The sequence below is a fragment of the Palaemon carinicauda genome, chromosome 16 (genome assembly GCF_036898095.1).
Source record: "Palaemon carinicauda isolate YSFRI2023 chromosome 16, ASM3689809v2, whole genome shotgun sequence".
Classification (NCBI taxonomy): Eukaryota; Metazoa; Arthropoda; class Malacostraca; order Decapoda; family Palaemonidae; genus Palaemon; species Palaemon carinicauda.
In genome coordinates, this window is record NC_090740.1 from 28026291 (window position 1) to 28042845 (window position 16555).

Sequence of the window (16555 nt, forward strand, 5' to 3'; positions counted from 1 at the left end):
ATCACCTTCCCCTACATGACCCTTAAAATCCTTTAACTGCCATGGGATACAATGTCAGTGGAAGAATACGTCTCCAAGGATTTTTGCAGAGGTGAGTTACTTAGACACTAGAGAGTTTTTTGCGTAGTTTTCCCTATTTTCTCGTGTTTCCTTTGGGGTCAGCAGAACCAAGCCTCCTATCTAGGTTCCCTTTCTCTCCTCATCACGGTCTCTAGGTACGGAAGGCCACTCCCACCTCCTAAAGTATAAGTCTCCTAAGAAAGTAGTTCGAGGTAAGTACTCCGTGTTGGAACAAATAAAAAATTCTAAGTAATTTGTATTTTTCCTAACAGTACTTACCTCGAACTACTTTCGGGTTATGGCCCGCCCATTCTGCCCCGAGTGCCTTACAGGACTTCGTAGAAACCTATCTACCAAAAACTTACTGGAGCTCGAGACCTGAGCAAGCATGCTCTCTGACCCCGGGTCGCCTCATGGCGCGTAACACTCCGCCAGAGGTTACCCCGCATAGAAAACGGGAGTAGGGTAAACTACACAAAATTCTGGTCGGTTGGGAGGAGATCCCAGATACTCCTAAGAAAGTAGTTCGAGGTAAGTACTGTTAGGAAAAATACAAATTACTTAAAATTTGTGATATTTTATATTTGTAATGTACTGAAAATACCATGTACACTGAACAGTACTGTAGTATTCAGAAAAATTAGAGTTGAATGGCTATTTTTATATAAAGTTCAGTACCGTTTTTCAATTTTTTTTGCCTATTCCCGGCATCATGAATAATAGTTATGAAGATGCTAGTTTACTGAAATAAGCAAAGCAATCAGTCTCCTACATCTCACAAGTAGAGGGTTGGTATTTATTTTTTTGTTTTAAAATTTAATCGATGCTACTTGTATAAACTAAAAATAAGTTACTAGTTGGTTTAGAAGTTTATCAGTTACTGTATTTATTTTTCTTTTGTAGTATATACTGCATACTATACTATATATTGTAGTTTTGCAAAAAGTATTGATATTCCATGGATATAGTTTTAACAGGAATAACACGCCAAAGCACTTGAGTATAAAAAAAAAAAAATCCAAATATTTGCAGCCATAAAATCATCTTAAATATGTGTTGAAACTTTACTTTAAATTAAAGGTGTCATATTGAATGTATGTTGAAGTATTTATTCAAGATTTTTTATCTTTTTCAGTGATGTTGAAAGTATTATCAACCTCCTGAGTGCCCAATTCTTAGCTGATATAGAGCATATTTGTTTGGGATCTGCAAGTTACGAGAGTGATGTATCTTCGAGCGCCACTAACCGATCTGTGGAATCAATTGTTAGTGATGGGTCACAAGCAAGTGATTTTGGGAAAGGTTGTCGACCCAGGGTGACTGCCAGGCAGTTTGGAAGAAGAACGGTTCCCTTAAGAGAAACCAGTAAATTGCCCAATGCACAGCATGAACAATTTATGAAATCTCAGGTAGATCTTCAGCAATGCTATGACAATTTTAATAGAGAATATGCTAAGGCATTGAAAAAAGAAGGTGATGTTATTGAAGGTAATGATGGAAGAAGTCACTCTTTGGCTCTTCAGAATGATGCTGATTCCACCCAAAATCATTGTGGCCAAAGCACACGCATGGAAAACGAGGAAGAAGTCAATATTGTGCATTACTTTTCTGGAAGTGATGTTTTAACAAAAACAAATCCCATCTATAAAGTAGATCATGATGCAGCAGAATTTGGTGGAAATTTGCATCGTTGTCAGAGTAGTAGCAGTAATGGTCCATGCTCTGCAGACATTCCAGTGAAATTTAATATAGGTGCTCATAGCTTCTCAAAGTCGGTTCCCATTAGTGACATAGGTCCCAATTTAGATATTTTAAGGAAAACTAACTGCAGTGCTCCTAATTTGGCAAGTATTGTCAATGATATTGATGGTAGTAAAGTGAATGTTGCTGAAGTAGCTCGTAAAATTAACCTCAGTGCTCCTGATTTGGATTTAGTCCATGAACTAAATGGAAATTTTCCTAACTTTAATTCCTCTCGGAAAGTGAATACCAGTGCCCCTAATTTAGATATTCATCAAAGTGCTAGTTTTAACGCTCGTGTCGTGCCAAATACTGATAAAAAAGTTAATGCTAGTGCTCCAAATTCTCTAAATTATATGCGTAGTGAAAATGACACCATTTTAGAATCTTACAATAAAGACACCAAATCAAGTGATGTTTTGTCAAATAATTTAGGTATCTCCAATTCTGTTCACTTTCAATCAAAAGTTCTTGATGAAGATACCACTGACTCACATGGTGTTGTAAGGAAATTTGGTGGTAGTGAAGATCTCTCTGTGGATATATTGTGTAAGAGTAATGGTGTACCTTCCGACATAGCTGGGAAACCAGAAGTCAAGCAAACAGAAGGTGATAGGTCTTATACTTTGGTAATTCAAGACGCTGTTGCTGTTGATTCACCTGATGTTCTTCAGCATGAATCAGAAGTGGAAAAGTCCAAAAGCGACTGCGTTCCGATTGATGCATTGCCGGCTCACAAGAAAGTTCGTCACCAGTCTGCTGGGTCAATGCCTCACAGCTCTCCACGTAGCAGGCAACTTTCCGGGGCCCTGTCACTCACCCAGGATGATGGCTTAGACACCATTGCTCTTAAGCAGTATGTGTTACGGGGATGTGGGGCAAAAATTCTTGTGGCTCTTGATCAGCTTGGGGTTGGAGTAAGTACATATTATTTGTCTTGTTTTTTAGTGAATGCTTCTCTTAGTTTCAAGATATTAGTAGTTTTGAGAAAATGAATAGTCTGGTGCATTAGATATTTAAGATTTAATCCATATTATTTTAGATCTGTTTGTATTTCTTTCTGGTAAGTACCCTTACTATATTTGGGGTGTTTGTCAATTTTCATGAAAGATAAATACAGAATATATTTTTATGATCATGTATTAAAATAACGGAATTTTGTAGCAGTGGTACATCATTTAATTTTTTTGCATAAAGTCTCCATAATCAGTACAGTACATTCTAGTTTAATAAAGGAAACCTGTTGGAAAAGTAAATTATGAAGTGTTCATAAATCTAGTTTTAAAGTAACCTAACTAATGGAGAAAGCCGCTAGATAGTTGTTAAGGAATCGAGTTATGTATTTGCTTAAAAATAAGCAATTTAAAGGTGCAGTAGCATCAGTTTGATTTGGTAGTTATGTCATGCGTATAATGTATACACTGTACTGCACTTAATACGAAACTTCTGGGATAAACTGGGCATAGTTGTCTTGAAAGTAAACAAAACCTTATATATACTGTATGAACAAAGACCTTAGAAAAGTAAATTGATTACAGGAATTTCTAAAAGACAAAACTTGAATTATTTGCATGTAAGTGTATCAGTAATTTTAAAACAGTACATTATTATATATAAAAATACTTAATCCTATTACGTAAGTGTAGTTTATCTTACTGGTACAAACTTGTTCATTAATAGGAGTATATTTTTAGTGTAGCTGGAACTAGGCTATTAAGATTTTTAATGAGGAGTTAATAGATATTGGCGGGTGGTGGGAAAGTTCTGCCCCCTGTCAGCACAGTAACCACTTTGTTTTGAACCTCCTGATCGTACAGACATACTTCCAGTGCTCTTAATTTCTTCTGAATTATTCATTAGGGAAATTATTTAGGGTTTTGCAATTTCATGATAACTGTAGCTGTCTGACAGACAAATTTCTGTGTACACTTTTTGTTCCTGTTTAACAACATTCCTGCTTTTTATTCCTTTGGGAGTGTAGACTAGTAATGACGATGTATAATGTAACTGATGAGTGAAATATAGCGCCAATAGCGTATCCAAACTTTCATTGGTCATAGTGCACACTGCTGGTCGGAAGAAAATGGGCTCTGCTCAAATTTTTTTCCTTTTTAGACCAATCGATAGGAGTTACATGTACGTGACTCATTTTCTTTTCCCATACAAAAGATAGTGTTGCCCAATCCTTCACCGAGGACGAAGGAAAGGGAAATGAGCTTATGAGCTCACCTGTTTGTGATGGCCCATTAGCACTATTGTACTGATCATTAGCATACTGCTGTGTGCTTTCACCTTTTTAGGATCACAGTCTCCTACTGAAGTGTCACCTCACTTGTTCACAATCGCGTGATTCTTAGGGAATGATACCTCACTACTTGCAATTGTACTCTCTGGCTTGCTTATGATTACATAGTCCTGTGGGAGTGCCATCTCGCCTGTTTGCGATTGCATGCTCTTAGGGAGCGCCATCTTTCCTGCTTGCAATCTCGTGTTTCTATGGGAGTGCCTGATCGGGGCGCCGCATTACTTGCTCGCAATCTCACCTCGCCTTCTCTCGATCGCACACCACCTCACCTGATCGAGATTGCTCGCCACCTTACCTATTCGCAATCATGTATCATTTCACCTGCTTGCAATTGTGTGCCACCTCACCTCTTTTCGATTGCACACTTTTTGGAGCTTATGCTCACATACACTTTTGATAAAGTCCTGCTTTTGAAGCGGTGTTTATGCCTCCCCCCCCTTTAGTGAGTGCTCCCTATTCAACAATGTTTGGCTTTCCTCCTGCTAAAGCACACACACTTACAGGAACCTAGGGTTGTGCTATTACGAGCCCACATTTTGACTCTATTATCAAAGCAGTTGCTCTTGCCAGTGGATTCTTATGCTGCTACAGTATTTGGGCATATTTTATGAGACACTCGCATTCCCTAAGGAACGTGCATGTAGGCCTATAAGATTTGGAGATTTTACAAACCCTTTTCCCTAAGAGATTGTGCTCTTGATCAGAATTAATCTGGCATATGAGCACATCTTTCTGTTAACGATCATACTGATCCCATCTTAGTGCTCATGTGCGAATACGTCTTGGCACTAATACATGCTCACCTCTTAAGTGACGATGGAGTCTTTCCTGTTAGAGCTCGGGCACTCTTGTTGACTAGCTCGCACGCGCGCGCTCCTAATAACGCTTATGTGGTCTTGCCTGTAAGAGACTACTTGCACTCCCCTGTTAGTGTTCGGGTATATCCACCTGTTAGCGAGCCCTCGCGTTCAGCTGTTAGCAATTACACACAGTTCTCTAGGAAATTACAGTCCTTTAAGCTCTTGTGCTCTTCAGCTTATTAGCAAGCATCAGACATGAAACAAGATTTGCCTTGGGAAGGTGCTCTTGTATTAGATATGGCTATTCTGGCTCACAAGTGCTCAGCTCTGCACTCCGTCCATATGGGGAGACAGCACAATTGTACATACACACCCTTCAGCAGGAGCTTTCTCGGCTAACTTGAAAGTTGTGTGCGATTGTGGTCTCCTAGTAGTGCATGTGTTGCTCACATACAGTAAAGTGCAATACTGATAAGTGTATGCACTCTTTGGTTAAGGAACCCTTGTCAGGGATTGATACATATGTTAGGGACGCACAGTATTCTGGACTGCCCAGATGCATGATCTCCTGCAGAATCTCCCTTGGCAGTTAGATTTCACCCTTCTAGCGTGCACATTCACTTCTTGAATGCTTAGGCTGAAGATCGAGGTTATTCTCCTGGACAAACCCCTTTTAGGGTACATTCTCCTTTATACAAATGGTATGAACATCTGTACCGAATACCAGATAGAGCACTAGTGACTATGTTGCTAGGTCACTGGTTTGCAAGAGCTGCTTGTGGAACACACTCAAATGGACCTGGTATATACAGGCTCCCCAAACAGGCGCTTCCTTTCACGTACACCCCGAGAACAAATGCACTGCAGCTCAAGCATGCCAGAAGGTCTAAACACACTCGCTGGTTAGTGGTTTTTCCCTCTTGTAGGGATGTTTCTCTGGATCAGGTAACCACTTTCAGAACAATTGACAAGGGTATTGCGATGCACGTGTCCTACCTTCGAGATACAATGGCTTCACAGCCATTGACAAGGGTATTGCGATGCACGTGTCCTACCTTCGAGATACAATGGCTTCACAAAACACACTTGGCTAGGTGTGGGGATGGCTCTGACTACACATGCCTTGTTAGTAGGAGACACCCAGCAAGGAGCTTTTGCAGCAGGGGAGCGCTCTTCAATGTGACCCTCTGTAGCAATGCGGGCGTACCCATAGGGTAGACTACAGCTTGCAGGCTTTAGAGCTTATCCATCACCAAGAGTGTGCACTCTTTATGGCTCATGAGACCTAGGGGAAGATCCTACAATGTCGAGACAACGAAATAGAATAACCATGAAGTTCTCACGCAATCAGTCCCCATTGAGCACTCAAATTCATCCTGGTACACACTCCATTTCCCGAAATCTCATTAGCACATGAGCATAAAAAACTCCCAGGACAAGGAGATTCCAAGACGTTAGGACTGTGAGAAAAGAAGTATAGATTTCCCATGAGTCCCCTAACTGAAAAAGTCTTATTAAGGATGACTCTGTCCAAAGGTACCAAGGTGGTCCTAATGTGGCAGCGTAAGCTGTTTATAGGTCTTGCCCCTTAGACTGTCAGGGCGAGCAAGGGACGAGTGCAGTTTTCTCGAGCCACAGTCCAACCTACTCTACCTCAAAAGACTATCATCCTGGCTCATTTCTCTCATTTCTTGGTCCAGATGAACCCCAAACATCATAACGAAAATTTTGACTCACTACCTGTAAATGGACAATTGTTTGAGGCAACAGACCCTTTATTATTATTATTATTATTATTATTATTATTATTATTATTATTATTATTATTATTATTATTATTATTAGCCAAGCTACAACCCTAGTTGGAAAAGCAAGATGCTATAAGCCCAAGGGCTCCAACAGGGAAAAATAGCCCAGTGAGGAAAGGAAACAAGGAAATAAATTAATGATGAGAATAGATTAACAATAAATAATTCTAAAAACAGTAACAACGTCAAAACAGATATGTCCTATATAAACTATAAACAACGTCAAAAACAGATATGTCATATATAAACTATAAAAAGACTCATGTCAGGCTGGTCAACATAAAAACATTTGCTCCAGCTTGGAACTTTTGAAGTTCTACCGATTCAACTACCCGATTAGGAAGATCATTCCACAACTTGGTAACAGCTGGAACAAAACTTCTAGAATACTGTGTAGTATTGAGCCTCATGATGGAAAAAGCCTGGCTATTAGAATTAACTGCCTGCCTAGTATTACGAACAGGATAGAATTGTCCAGGGAGATCTGAATGCAAAGGATGGTCAGAGCTATGAAAAATCTTATGCAACATGCATAATGAACTAATTGAACGACGGTGCCGAATATTAATATCTAGATCAGGAATAAGAAATTTAATAGACCGTAAGTTTCTGTCCAACAAATTAAGATGAGAATCAGCAGCTGAACACCAGACAGGAGAACAATACTCAGAACAGGGTAGAATGAAAGAATTAAAACACTTCTTCAGAATAGATTGATCACCGAAAATCTTATAAGACTTTCTCAGTAAGCCAATTTTTTGTGCAATTTAAGAAGACACAGACCTAATGTGTTTCTCAAAAGTAAATTTGCTGTCGAGAATCACACCTAGAATTTTAAAAGAGTCATACAAATTTAAAGGAACGTTTATCAATACTGAGATCCGGATGTTGAGGAGCCACCATCCTTGACCTACTTACAATCATACATTGAGTTTTATTAGGATTCAATTTCATACCCCATAATTTGCACCATGCACTAATTTTAGCTAAATCTCTATTAAGGGATTCACCAACCCCAGATCTACATTCAGGGGATGGAATTGATGCAAGGAGAGTAGCATCATCTGCATATGCAACAAGCTTGTTTTCACCGCTCAGGGGGAAACTGAAATACAGAGGTCAACAGCCTTGGAGAGGCTACAAGAGCACCATTGACAGGCTCTTTGAATCACTGCAGGGTTCCAGACCCTCCTTAGAACTTCTGCGGCAGGAACAGGCCAAAAAGGTCTCTGGATGAAGTAATTCACTCTGTGCCAGTAAGTCTAATAAGATTCTGCCTCTAACACTATCCTGACAGATGAGGTTTTACATGACAGAGGAAGCCATCCTTTATCCTCTCCTCCATTGACCCCCATCCTATGGCATTCCATATACAATGATTAAACATGTATCTGTTAATAACAAGTTATTTATTTTAAGCATTATTAACAGAATAGGGTATGATCATAGTTATCCAATTGTTTGGGAACTAGCCATTATAATAGCTTTCAGAAGACCTGCCTCTGAAATTAATCTAAAAATATTGCTAGCAAAGTACAACACATCCTGCCCAAGAATCTTCATAAGGATAAACCTGCCATTCTCACCTCAAGCCTCGAATATATATCTATTTCTTAAGGTGCTAAAAGTGGTACAGTAGCTAGTAGGTTGGCCAGGGCACCAGCCACCTGTCGAAATACTACTGCTAGAAAGTTATTGGATTCTTTGACTGGCCAGAGAGTACTGCATTGGATCTCTCTCTCTGCTTAAGACTCATTTTTCCTTTGTCTACACGTACACCAAGGAGTCTGGCATATGCTTACCACATTTCCTCTGTCCTCATACACCTGATAACACTGAAATTACCAAACAATTCTTCTTCACTCAAGGGGTTAATTACTGCACAATAATTGTTCTGTGGCTATGTTAGGAAAGTGGAGGAACAAGAGTCAGGACTCCAATTTCAACCATGCAACCTCCTTTAAGAATTCTAAAAATCAGCCTTGAAAATAGGTTGTTTACCGTAACGCCATCCTCCTCTTGGTATCCCTTCTTTCATCCCTGACTTCATCAACCTAGAAGGGGAAGAGGCAGGAAAATAACCCAAGGACGTTATGCAAGGCAATTCTTCCCTTCCACTGCCATGAGTGAGGGGGATGCCGGTCAAGCCAATAAGTAAGGTCACTGTGCTTCATAGTAGAGGCATGGACAGTAAGCATTCTTTGGGACGGTTTCTGCCTCCTATTCAATGGCTCTCATCTTTCCTTCCCTCAGACATTGATAATGTCATCTACATACAAACGATCATCAGAGAAATGCCTCATCTTGCGAGCAGAGGGGGAAAAGATGCAAAAGAAGGGCATGCTACAACTGGTCCAGGATGGGTCTCCAAGCCACCTGTTCCTGGTAGAGCAGTTAATAGGAGGCTGGAGACTAGTCATCAACTTCTTAGTTCTGAACGAGTTTGTATTTAAAACTCAATTCAAAATGAAGACAGAAAACTTTGTATGAGTCATCATAGATGCAAGGTTTTTTAAGTGAAATTTATTCAAATGTGTATTTGGATCATTTTCAGCTTTGTTGGCACAGCGCCAACTTTGGGGAATTTTTTTTTTAATGAACTAATCCGCATAATTAGAGCTAATGTATCTAATTAAACTGTAACTTTTTTACCAAGTGTCCTAGAATCATGTGCAATACCACTTTTTCTATAAAATTTTGACCCAGGGAATTTGTTTCTGATATCTTTTTGTGATTAAAGGTCGAGGTCCCCATCAAATGTAAAAGTCAATGTCATTTATGGCTGTATTTGCTTTATGAAAATATGACCAAGTGACATTTATATATTGTTATGGTGAATGATATCAGCAAAATTGTGCATTTATGATTAAAACAAAAGACATACCTCTATTTCAAACAATTTACTTTAGATCTCTAGATATATATCCATTTGAAAATTTATCTTAGCACTTTTTCAATTTGATCTGCAAATTTAAAAGAAAAGATGCATATAATCAAAATGTAACTTTTGAATAAGAGTCCTAAAAATCTGTAGATCAAATTGGAAAGGTGCTAAGAGAAATTTTCAAATGGATACATATCAAGAGATCTAAAGTAAATATTTTGAAAGAGTGCTAAGTCTGTTTCTTTAATAATAAATGCACAATTTCACTGACATAATCAACATAAAAATATATGAACCTCACTTGGTTAGGCTATATATTCCAAATGCAAATGCAGCCATAAATGACTGTGACCTTTACATTTGATGGTGACCTTGACCTTTAATCACAAAAAATATATCACATGAATTCCCCAGCTCAAAATTGTATAGAAAAATGGTATTACACATGATTCTAGGACATCTGGTAAAAAAGTTACATTTTAATTAGATGCATTAGCTATAATCAGCATTAATTATGCGAATTGACTCATAAAAAATTTCACCAAAGTTGGCACTATGCCAACAAAGCTAAAAAGGATCCAAATACACATATGAACACACATCAGTTAAGAAATCTTTTGTCTTTGAACATTTCCATGTTTGTTATAGAAATGATATAGCTCACTACTAGACTATTTATGATTTTTTTTTATTACTGAATATCATATTAGTTTAACCAGATCACTGAACTAGAAAAAATACCTGTTAATAAATGGAGTAAAGTAATGAATTATTTGGATTTGAGAATTTAGTGTTAGTATGAGGAGCTAAAATGGTAGCTTTGACTTAAAAAAGAAATTAATAGTTTTCCATTTCCAATACCCAATCTCGGAGAATTTCTCCATAATAGTGTTATATTCTACACGTCACCCTCTGTTTATAAATATGTAATTTCCCTGGTAGTTACATATATATAGCTTAATCCCGCCGATTCGTCGCGCGCACAGCAGAAATTCAAAATTCGCGGCAATTACGACAGGTGAGCAGGTGGTCATACCTGTGCGCCCTCTAACCAGGTACCTGGAACCATTCCCATTTGTCCTCAGAAATTCCCTGCCGTCGTTCCAGCAACACGTCGGAAATTTGCTACGTTGTGGGTTTGCTTTGTCTACAAATTTGGTGAAGTACCCATTGTTTGGTTTTTTGTTGATGGCTTTCGCTGATTTTGGATTTTCCCTATTGACTTTTCATTCGGTTAAGATAGACTTTGTTGGTTTTTTGACCTGGACTGTTAGTTAACTATTTTTCTAGTTTTCAAAATGGCTGACTCTGTTATTAGAAGGTGTGTCAAGGGGTGCAAGGCTCGGCATCCAAAGGCCACGCTTGATCCCCACTCAATATGTAAGAGTTGCAGAGGGAATGAGTGTTCTTTTAATGACAGATGCAATGGATGTGATACTTTATCTGAGAGAGAGTGGAAAGTTATGATCGCTATGTTAGGCGATTGGAAAAGGACAGACTTAGGAGAGCTAGATCGTCAAGTGTTCTTTCTAATAGGTCTTCGGATAGTCAGGTCGTTTCTAATTTGCATAAAACTAATACTGTACAGTACTCCCGATCCTAATCCTAAGGCTGTAGTACCAGACCCCCCTACGGAGTCGGAGGTAAGTGAGCCTTCTTTGAATGATGTTATGGCTGCATTATCGGCCTTGGGAGTGAAAGTGCAATCCCTTACTTCGGATAAGGAAGTGATGGGGGGGGGGGGCAGTGTGTGGTTTACAACGCATGTTCGGGGATAGTGATAGTGCAGTGGAGGGTGCGTCCGTTCGTGTCTGTCATGCTCCTAGCCCTGGACCTCTTCCATGCTCCCCAACCCCTAGGAGAAGGAAAGTCAACAGGCTAAAGGAGGTGAGAGACGTTGAACAACGAACAGATGTCCCCTCGAGCGATTCTGTTGATGCATCCCAGGACGCTCCCCCTTGCCGCAGGAAAGGCGAGATGAGGAAGTGTTCGTCTTCGTCGGAGGACGCAAGACCTAGACACGGTTGGTGTCAACCTCTTCAGTCGAGACCTCTCAAGAGACATAGGTCCCCTGTTAAGTTTCAGCAACCATCGTGCAGCAATTGGAGCTCTCCGGAAATCTTCCTGTCGGAAGAAGACGACGTGTCCGCGCCTAGGCAGTTGTGTAGGACGCATAGTTCGTCGGAGGAAGATGATGTGCACTTTACATCGGTACACACTTCTCCCCCTCCCCCGGATTGGGAGATGTCGCAAGGGACTTCTCCTCCTCTTGGCCAGAAGATCCCAGCAAAGGTTTCCGAAACTTTAGACTCTCCCTTGCAGCAATCGGGGCGCATTTCAGGAAGCGACAAAAATTGTGACGCTCCCTCGCAGCAGACTGGACGCATGAAGGACGCGCCGCAAGCAGCATGTCTGTCAGAGCTTCAACGGTCCATTACGTCCCTGTTTGATGTTTATAAGTCGCAAACAGAGGAAGCTCGCAAGAAGGAACCTAAGGACATCAACAGACCTAGGAAAAGAATAAGATCGGAGCGAGACGCGAACAGCCAGCAAGACGCAGACTCGCGGCAAACTGCAGCGCTAAGCGACGCTCCCTCGCAGCGATCTGGACGCGTTACGGGAGGCGGCAAGGATCTTGACGCTCCCTTGCGGCATGCTGGACGCATGCGAGCAGGACGTTTCCCTGCAGCATGCTGGACGCATAGTTGACGCTCCATCGCGGCATGCTGGACTCATGCACCATGCTGGACGCATGCGAGCAGGACGTTTCCCCGCAGCATGCTGGACGCACGCAAGCATGACTCTCCCTCGCAGCATGCTGGACACTTGCAGGACGCACGCAAGCATGACACTTCCTCGCAGCATACTGGACACATGCATGACGCTCCCTCGCAGCATGCTGGACGCATGCAGGATGAGAGTAGACAAGACGAGGTGTGTGTTTCTCCCACTCATTCTATATCGGAGATCGCTAACCCTTTAGAGAACATCTCAGAAGGGGAACGCAGGAAACTCTTCATGCAGCAGATCTTAAAGAGATTACCGGCAGTTCTAGCGGACTTATATCCGGAGGTCTTTACGCAGGCTGTACCTCGGAGCCCGCCCTCGCAGTTTTTGAAGGGTAGACCCCAGAAACCTTCATCTTTCAAGAAAACTCTGCTAGCGAGATCAGTCAAGAGAGCTTTCTCGACTCTGAACGAGTGGATTCTCAAGAGAAAGGATCAAGGAAGGACAACATTTTCCTTTCCTCCTACAAGATTGGCTTCCAGATCCAGTGTGTGGTATGAGACTGGGGAGGTTCTCGTTTTGAGAGTTCCTGCCTCCTCCCAGGGGGACTTCTCCAGACTCATTGATGCCTCGCGTAGATCAGCCATGACAAAGGCTAAGGTGATGTGGTCCACGTCGGAGATGGATCACTTGCTGAAGGGCATCTTCAGAACTATCGAGGTCTTCAGCTTGATGGAGTGGACTCCCGGGGCCCTCGCAGAGGTCACAGACGAAAAGAACGAGACGCAGATGCACCCTATTGCCTGTCTCGATAAAGCCGTGAGGGACGGGACGGTCGAACTCTCCGCCCTTTTCACGGCAGGAGTTATTAAGAAGAGATCCATGCTGTGTTCTTTCCTGTCATCAGGATTGACTCTCGCTCAAAAATCAGAGCTATTGTATGCTCCTTTAAGTAATCATCTCTTCCCTTCTGATGTAGTGAAGGACTTGTCGGCAGCTCTTGCGCAACAAGCAACGTAAGACCTTATTATCATGACTGCCAAGAAAGTTTTCCCGGCTAGCTTTTTAGCCAGGAAGCAGAAGGAAGCTCCTCCCACGTGCCAGTCCTTTCGTGGGAGGGCCCTTTCGTGAGGAAATCAGAGAATTGCTGCTGGAGGACAACCTCGTAAATACACAAAGCAGCAACCAAAAACAAGAAAGTGAGCTCTACAACCTCCAGACACAAGTGGGAGCCAGGTTATCCCACTACTGGTAAGAGTGGAGCCAAAGGGGAGCGGACGACTGGACAGTCGATGACTTGAAGGAGGGTTACAAGATCCCCTTCCTGAGAAGGCCTCCTCTTTCGTCAGAGCCGTTAGAGTTGACAGCGACATACTCTGGGAGCAAGGCAGCAGCTCTTCAAGAGCAGGTCAACCAGATGCTGTCAAAAGCAGCAATAGAAGTAGTAAAGGACCCCTCTTCGGAGGGATTTTACAACAGACTTTTTCTAGTTCCAAAGAACTCGGGGGGGTTGGAGACCCGTTCTGGACGTAAGTCCTCTGAACAAGTTTGTAAGCAAAGTCAAGTTTGCTATGGAGACATTTGTATCAGTCCTAGCAGGCACCAGACAAGGAGACTGGATGGTGTCGATAGATCTGCAGGACGCGTATTTTCACGTCCCAATTCACCAGAACTACAGAAAATTTCTGAGATTCGTATACCACGCAACTACTTATCTGTTCAAAGCACTTTGTTTTGGACTGAGCACAGCTCCCTACGTTTTCACTTGAGTGGTTTCCAACTTGGCTTGCTGGTTACATCTAAAAGGGGTACGGATATCAATGTACCTGGACGACTGGCTAATCAGAGCCAGGTCGCAAGAAAAGTGTCTGGAGGATCTACGAGTTACAATGTCCATGACGCAACAGCTAGGTCTGGTTGTAAATCTGGCCAAATCACAACTGACACCTTCATAAAACATCATCTATCTGGGGATGAGGATTCAATCAGTGGTTTTTCGGGCTTTTCCAGCCCCGAAACGTATTCTGGAATGCCCAAGAAAGGTGAAGCCACTTCCTAGAGAGCATGACCTGCTCGGTGAGAGAATGGATGAGTCTGCTGACAATGCTCTCCTCGATCGAGCAATTTGTATCCCTGGAAGACTTCATTTACGTCCACTACAATTCCATCTGTCAAGATATTGGACAAGAGACCAAGGCCTAGAGACATGGATTCTGATTCCTCTTGGAATCAGGAATCAGTTGATTTGGTGGGACGATCCCAACAAACTCCTAGAAGGCCTCGAACTTCAACAGAAGAACCCCGACCTAGTGTTGTATTCAGACACATCAGACATGGGATTGGGTGCAACACTGGGGAAGGGCAAGATCTCGGTTCTGTGGAAAGATTTTCAGAAGGAATGGCTTATAAACGTCGAGGAACTAGTGGCCATTCATCTAGCACTAATGCACTTCCAGGAGGAAGTCAAGGGCAAGTTAGTTCAGGTCAACGCAGACAACACCACAGCGTTGGCTTACATCAGGAAACGGGGGAACTCGTTCAGATTCCCTTTACGAGGCAGCAAAAGACCTACTGTGGGCGAAAGCGAGAAATATAACTCTAATAACCCGCTTCATAGGGGGGGTGGGGGAGAGAAGAATGTCAGAGCGGATCTTCTCAGCAGAGGAAGACAGGTTCTCACAAAAGAGTGGACCCTACATCACGAGGTGTGCAGCAGCCTTTGGATTCTGTGGGGAGAACCTCCAATAGACCTCTTCGTGACCTAGAAAACAAGGAGGTTACCAGTTTATTGCTCTCCAGTCCCAGACCAGGAAGCAGTGGTAGTGGACGCCTTTCTCATGGAGTGGGAAGGACTAGACATGTACGCCTTTCCCCCATTCAAGATCCTAGACAGAGTCTTGATAAAGTTCAGAGTGTCGAACAACGCCCGCATGACCCTGATAGCTCCGTTTTGGCCCATGAGACCTTGGATTGCAGAAGTGATGGAGTGGCTAGTAGACACCCCCAGAGCATTACCATGTCGGAACAATCAACTCAGACAGCCACACACAGAGAGGTACCATTAAAATCTCCTCGCTCTCAATCTAACTGTCTTTCGAAAAGCTGGCAAGAGCGAAGGGCTTTTCGAGGGAAGCTGCAAGAGCTATCGTGAGAGCTAGGAGGATGTCCACAATTAAGGTGTACTGTACCAATCTAAGTGGGACGTGTTTAGAGAATGGTGCAGGATTAACAACTTTTCCTCTTCCAGTACCTCTCTTACTCAACTGGCAGATTTTCTGTTGCATTTACTAACGAAAGAGAAGCTGGCAGTATCGACCATCAAGGGATACCGCAGCATGCTAGCCTCCGTCTTCCGTCACAGACATATTGACGTGTCAGGAGACAAGGATCTCTCGGACCTCATTAGATTTTGAGACCGTTAAGAGGAAGGACAACCCAACCCCCTCTTGGAACTTGGATGTAGTCCTGGCGTTTTTTACCTCGAGCAGGTTTGAACCTCTCGACAAGACTTCATGGAAGGATCTTACTAAAAAGACCATTTTCCTGGTTGCATTAGCTACAGCCAAGAGAATAGGAGCGTTGCAAGCCATTAGCAAGAAGGTGGGCTTCAATGGAGATAATGCAATTTGCTCTCTAGAGCTAGGTTTTCTCGCCAAGAACGAGAATCCTTCGTGACCATGGCCCAGATCCTTTACCATTCCAGGGTTATCTCACTTAGTAGGACGGGAGAAGGAGAGAGGCCTTTGTCCAGTGAGAGCTTTAAAATTTTATCTGCAGACGACCAAAAACCTGAGAGGACAGGCAGATAACCTCTGGTGCTTGGTAAAAAAGCCTTCTTTACCTTTATCAAAGAATGCTCTGGCATTTTTTATTAAGGTTTTAATAAGGGAAGCTCACCAGAACTGTGAAGAGAAAAGCTTTCCAATCCTTAAGGTCAAACCACATGAAGTAAGAGCTGTGGCGACTTCTATGGCGTATAGATACAATAAGTCGATGAAGTCAATTTTGGGGGCGACATTTTGGGGAAGTAAGTCAATCTTCGCAGATTGTTACCTTAAAGAGGTACAGACCCAATATGAAGATTGTTGTTCCCTGGGTCCGTATGTTGCCTCCGGCGTCGTAGTTGAAGAAGGTACTACTGCCTCTACCCTATAACCTTTTATTATTTACCCTTGCTTTTTTTTCTTGAACTTGGTATCACAGGTTGTCTGTGAAGGTTGTTGCAGCCTTC

General features: G+C 42.2%; 1 protein-coding gene across 8 annotated transcripts in view; it reads left to right on the top strand.

Moving 5' to 3' along the window:
- Positions 1–16555, top strand: part of mv (lysosomal-trafficking regulator mauve) — a 388598-nt gene that overhangs the window by 77072 nt on the left and 294971 nt on the right. For all 8 annotated transcript variants that reach the window (XM_068389706.1, XM_068389704.1, XM_068389709.1 and 5 more), the window contains exon 4: positions 1196–2717. In XM_068389706.1, the coding sequence (XP_068245807.1) occupies positions 1196–2717 (1522 nt within the window). The remainder of the gene's footprint in view (positions 1–1195; positions 2718–16555) is intronic.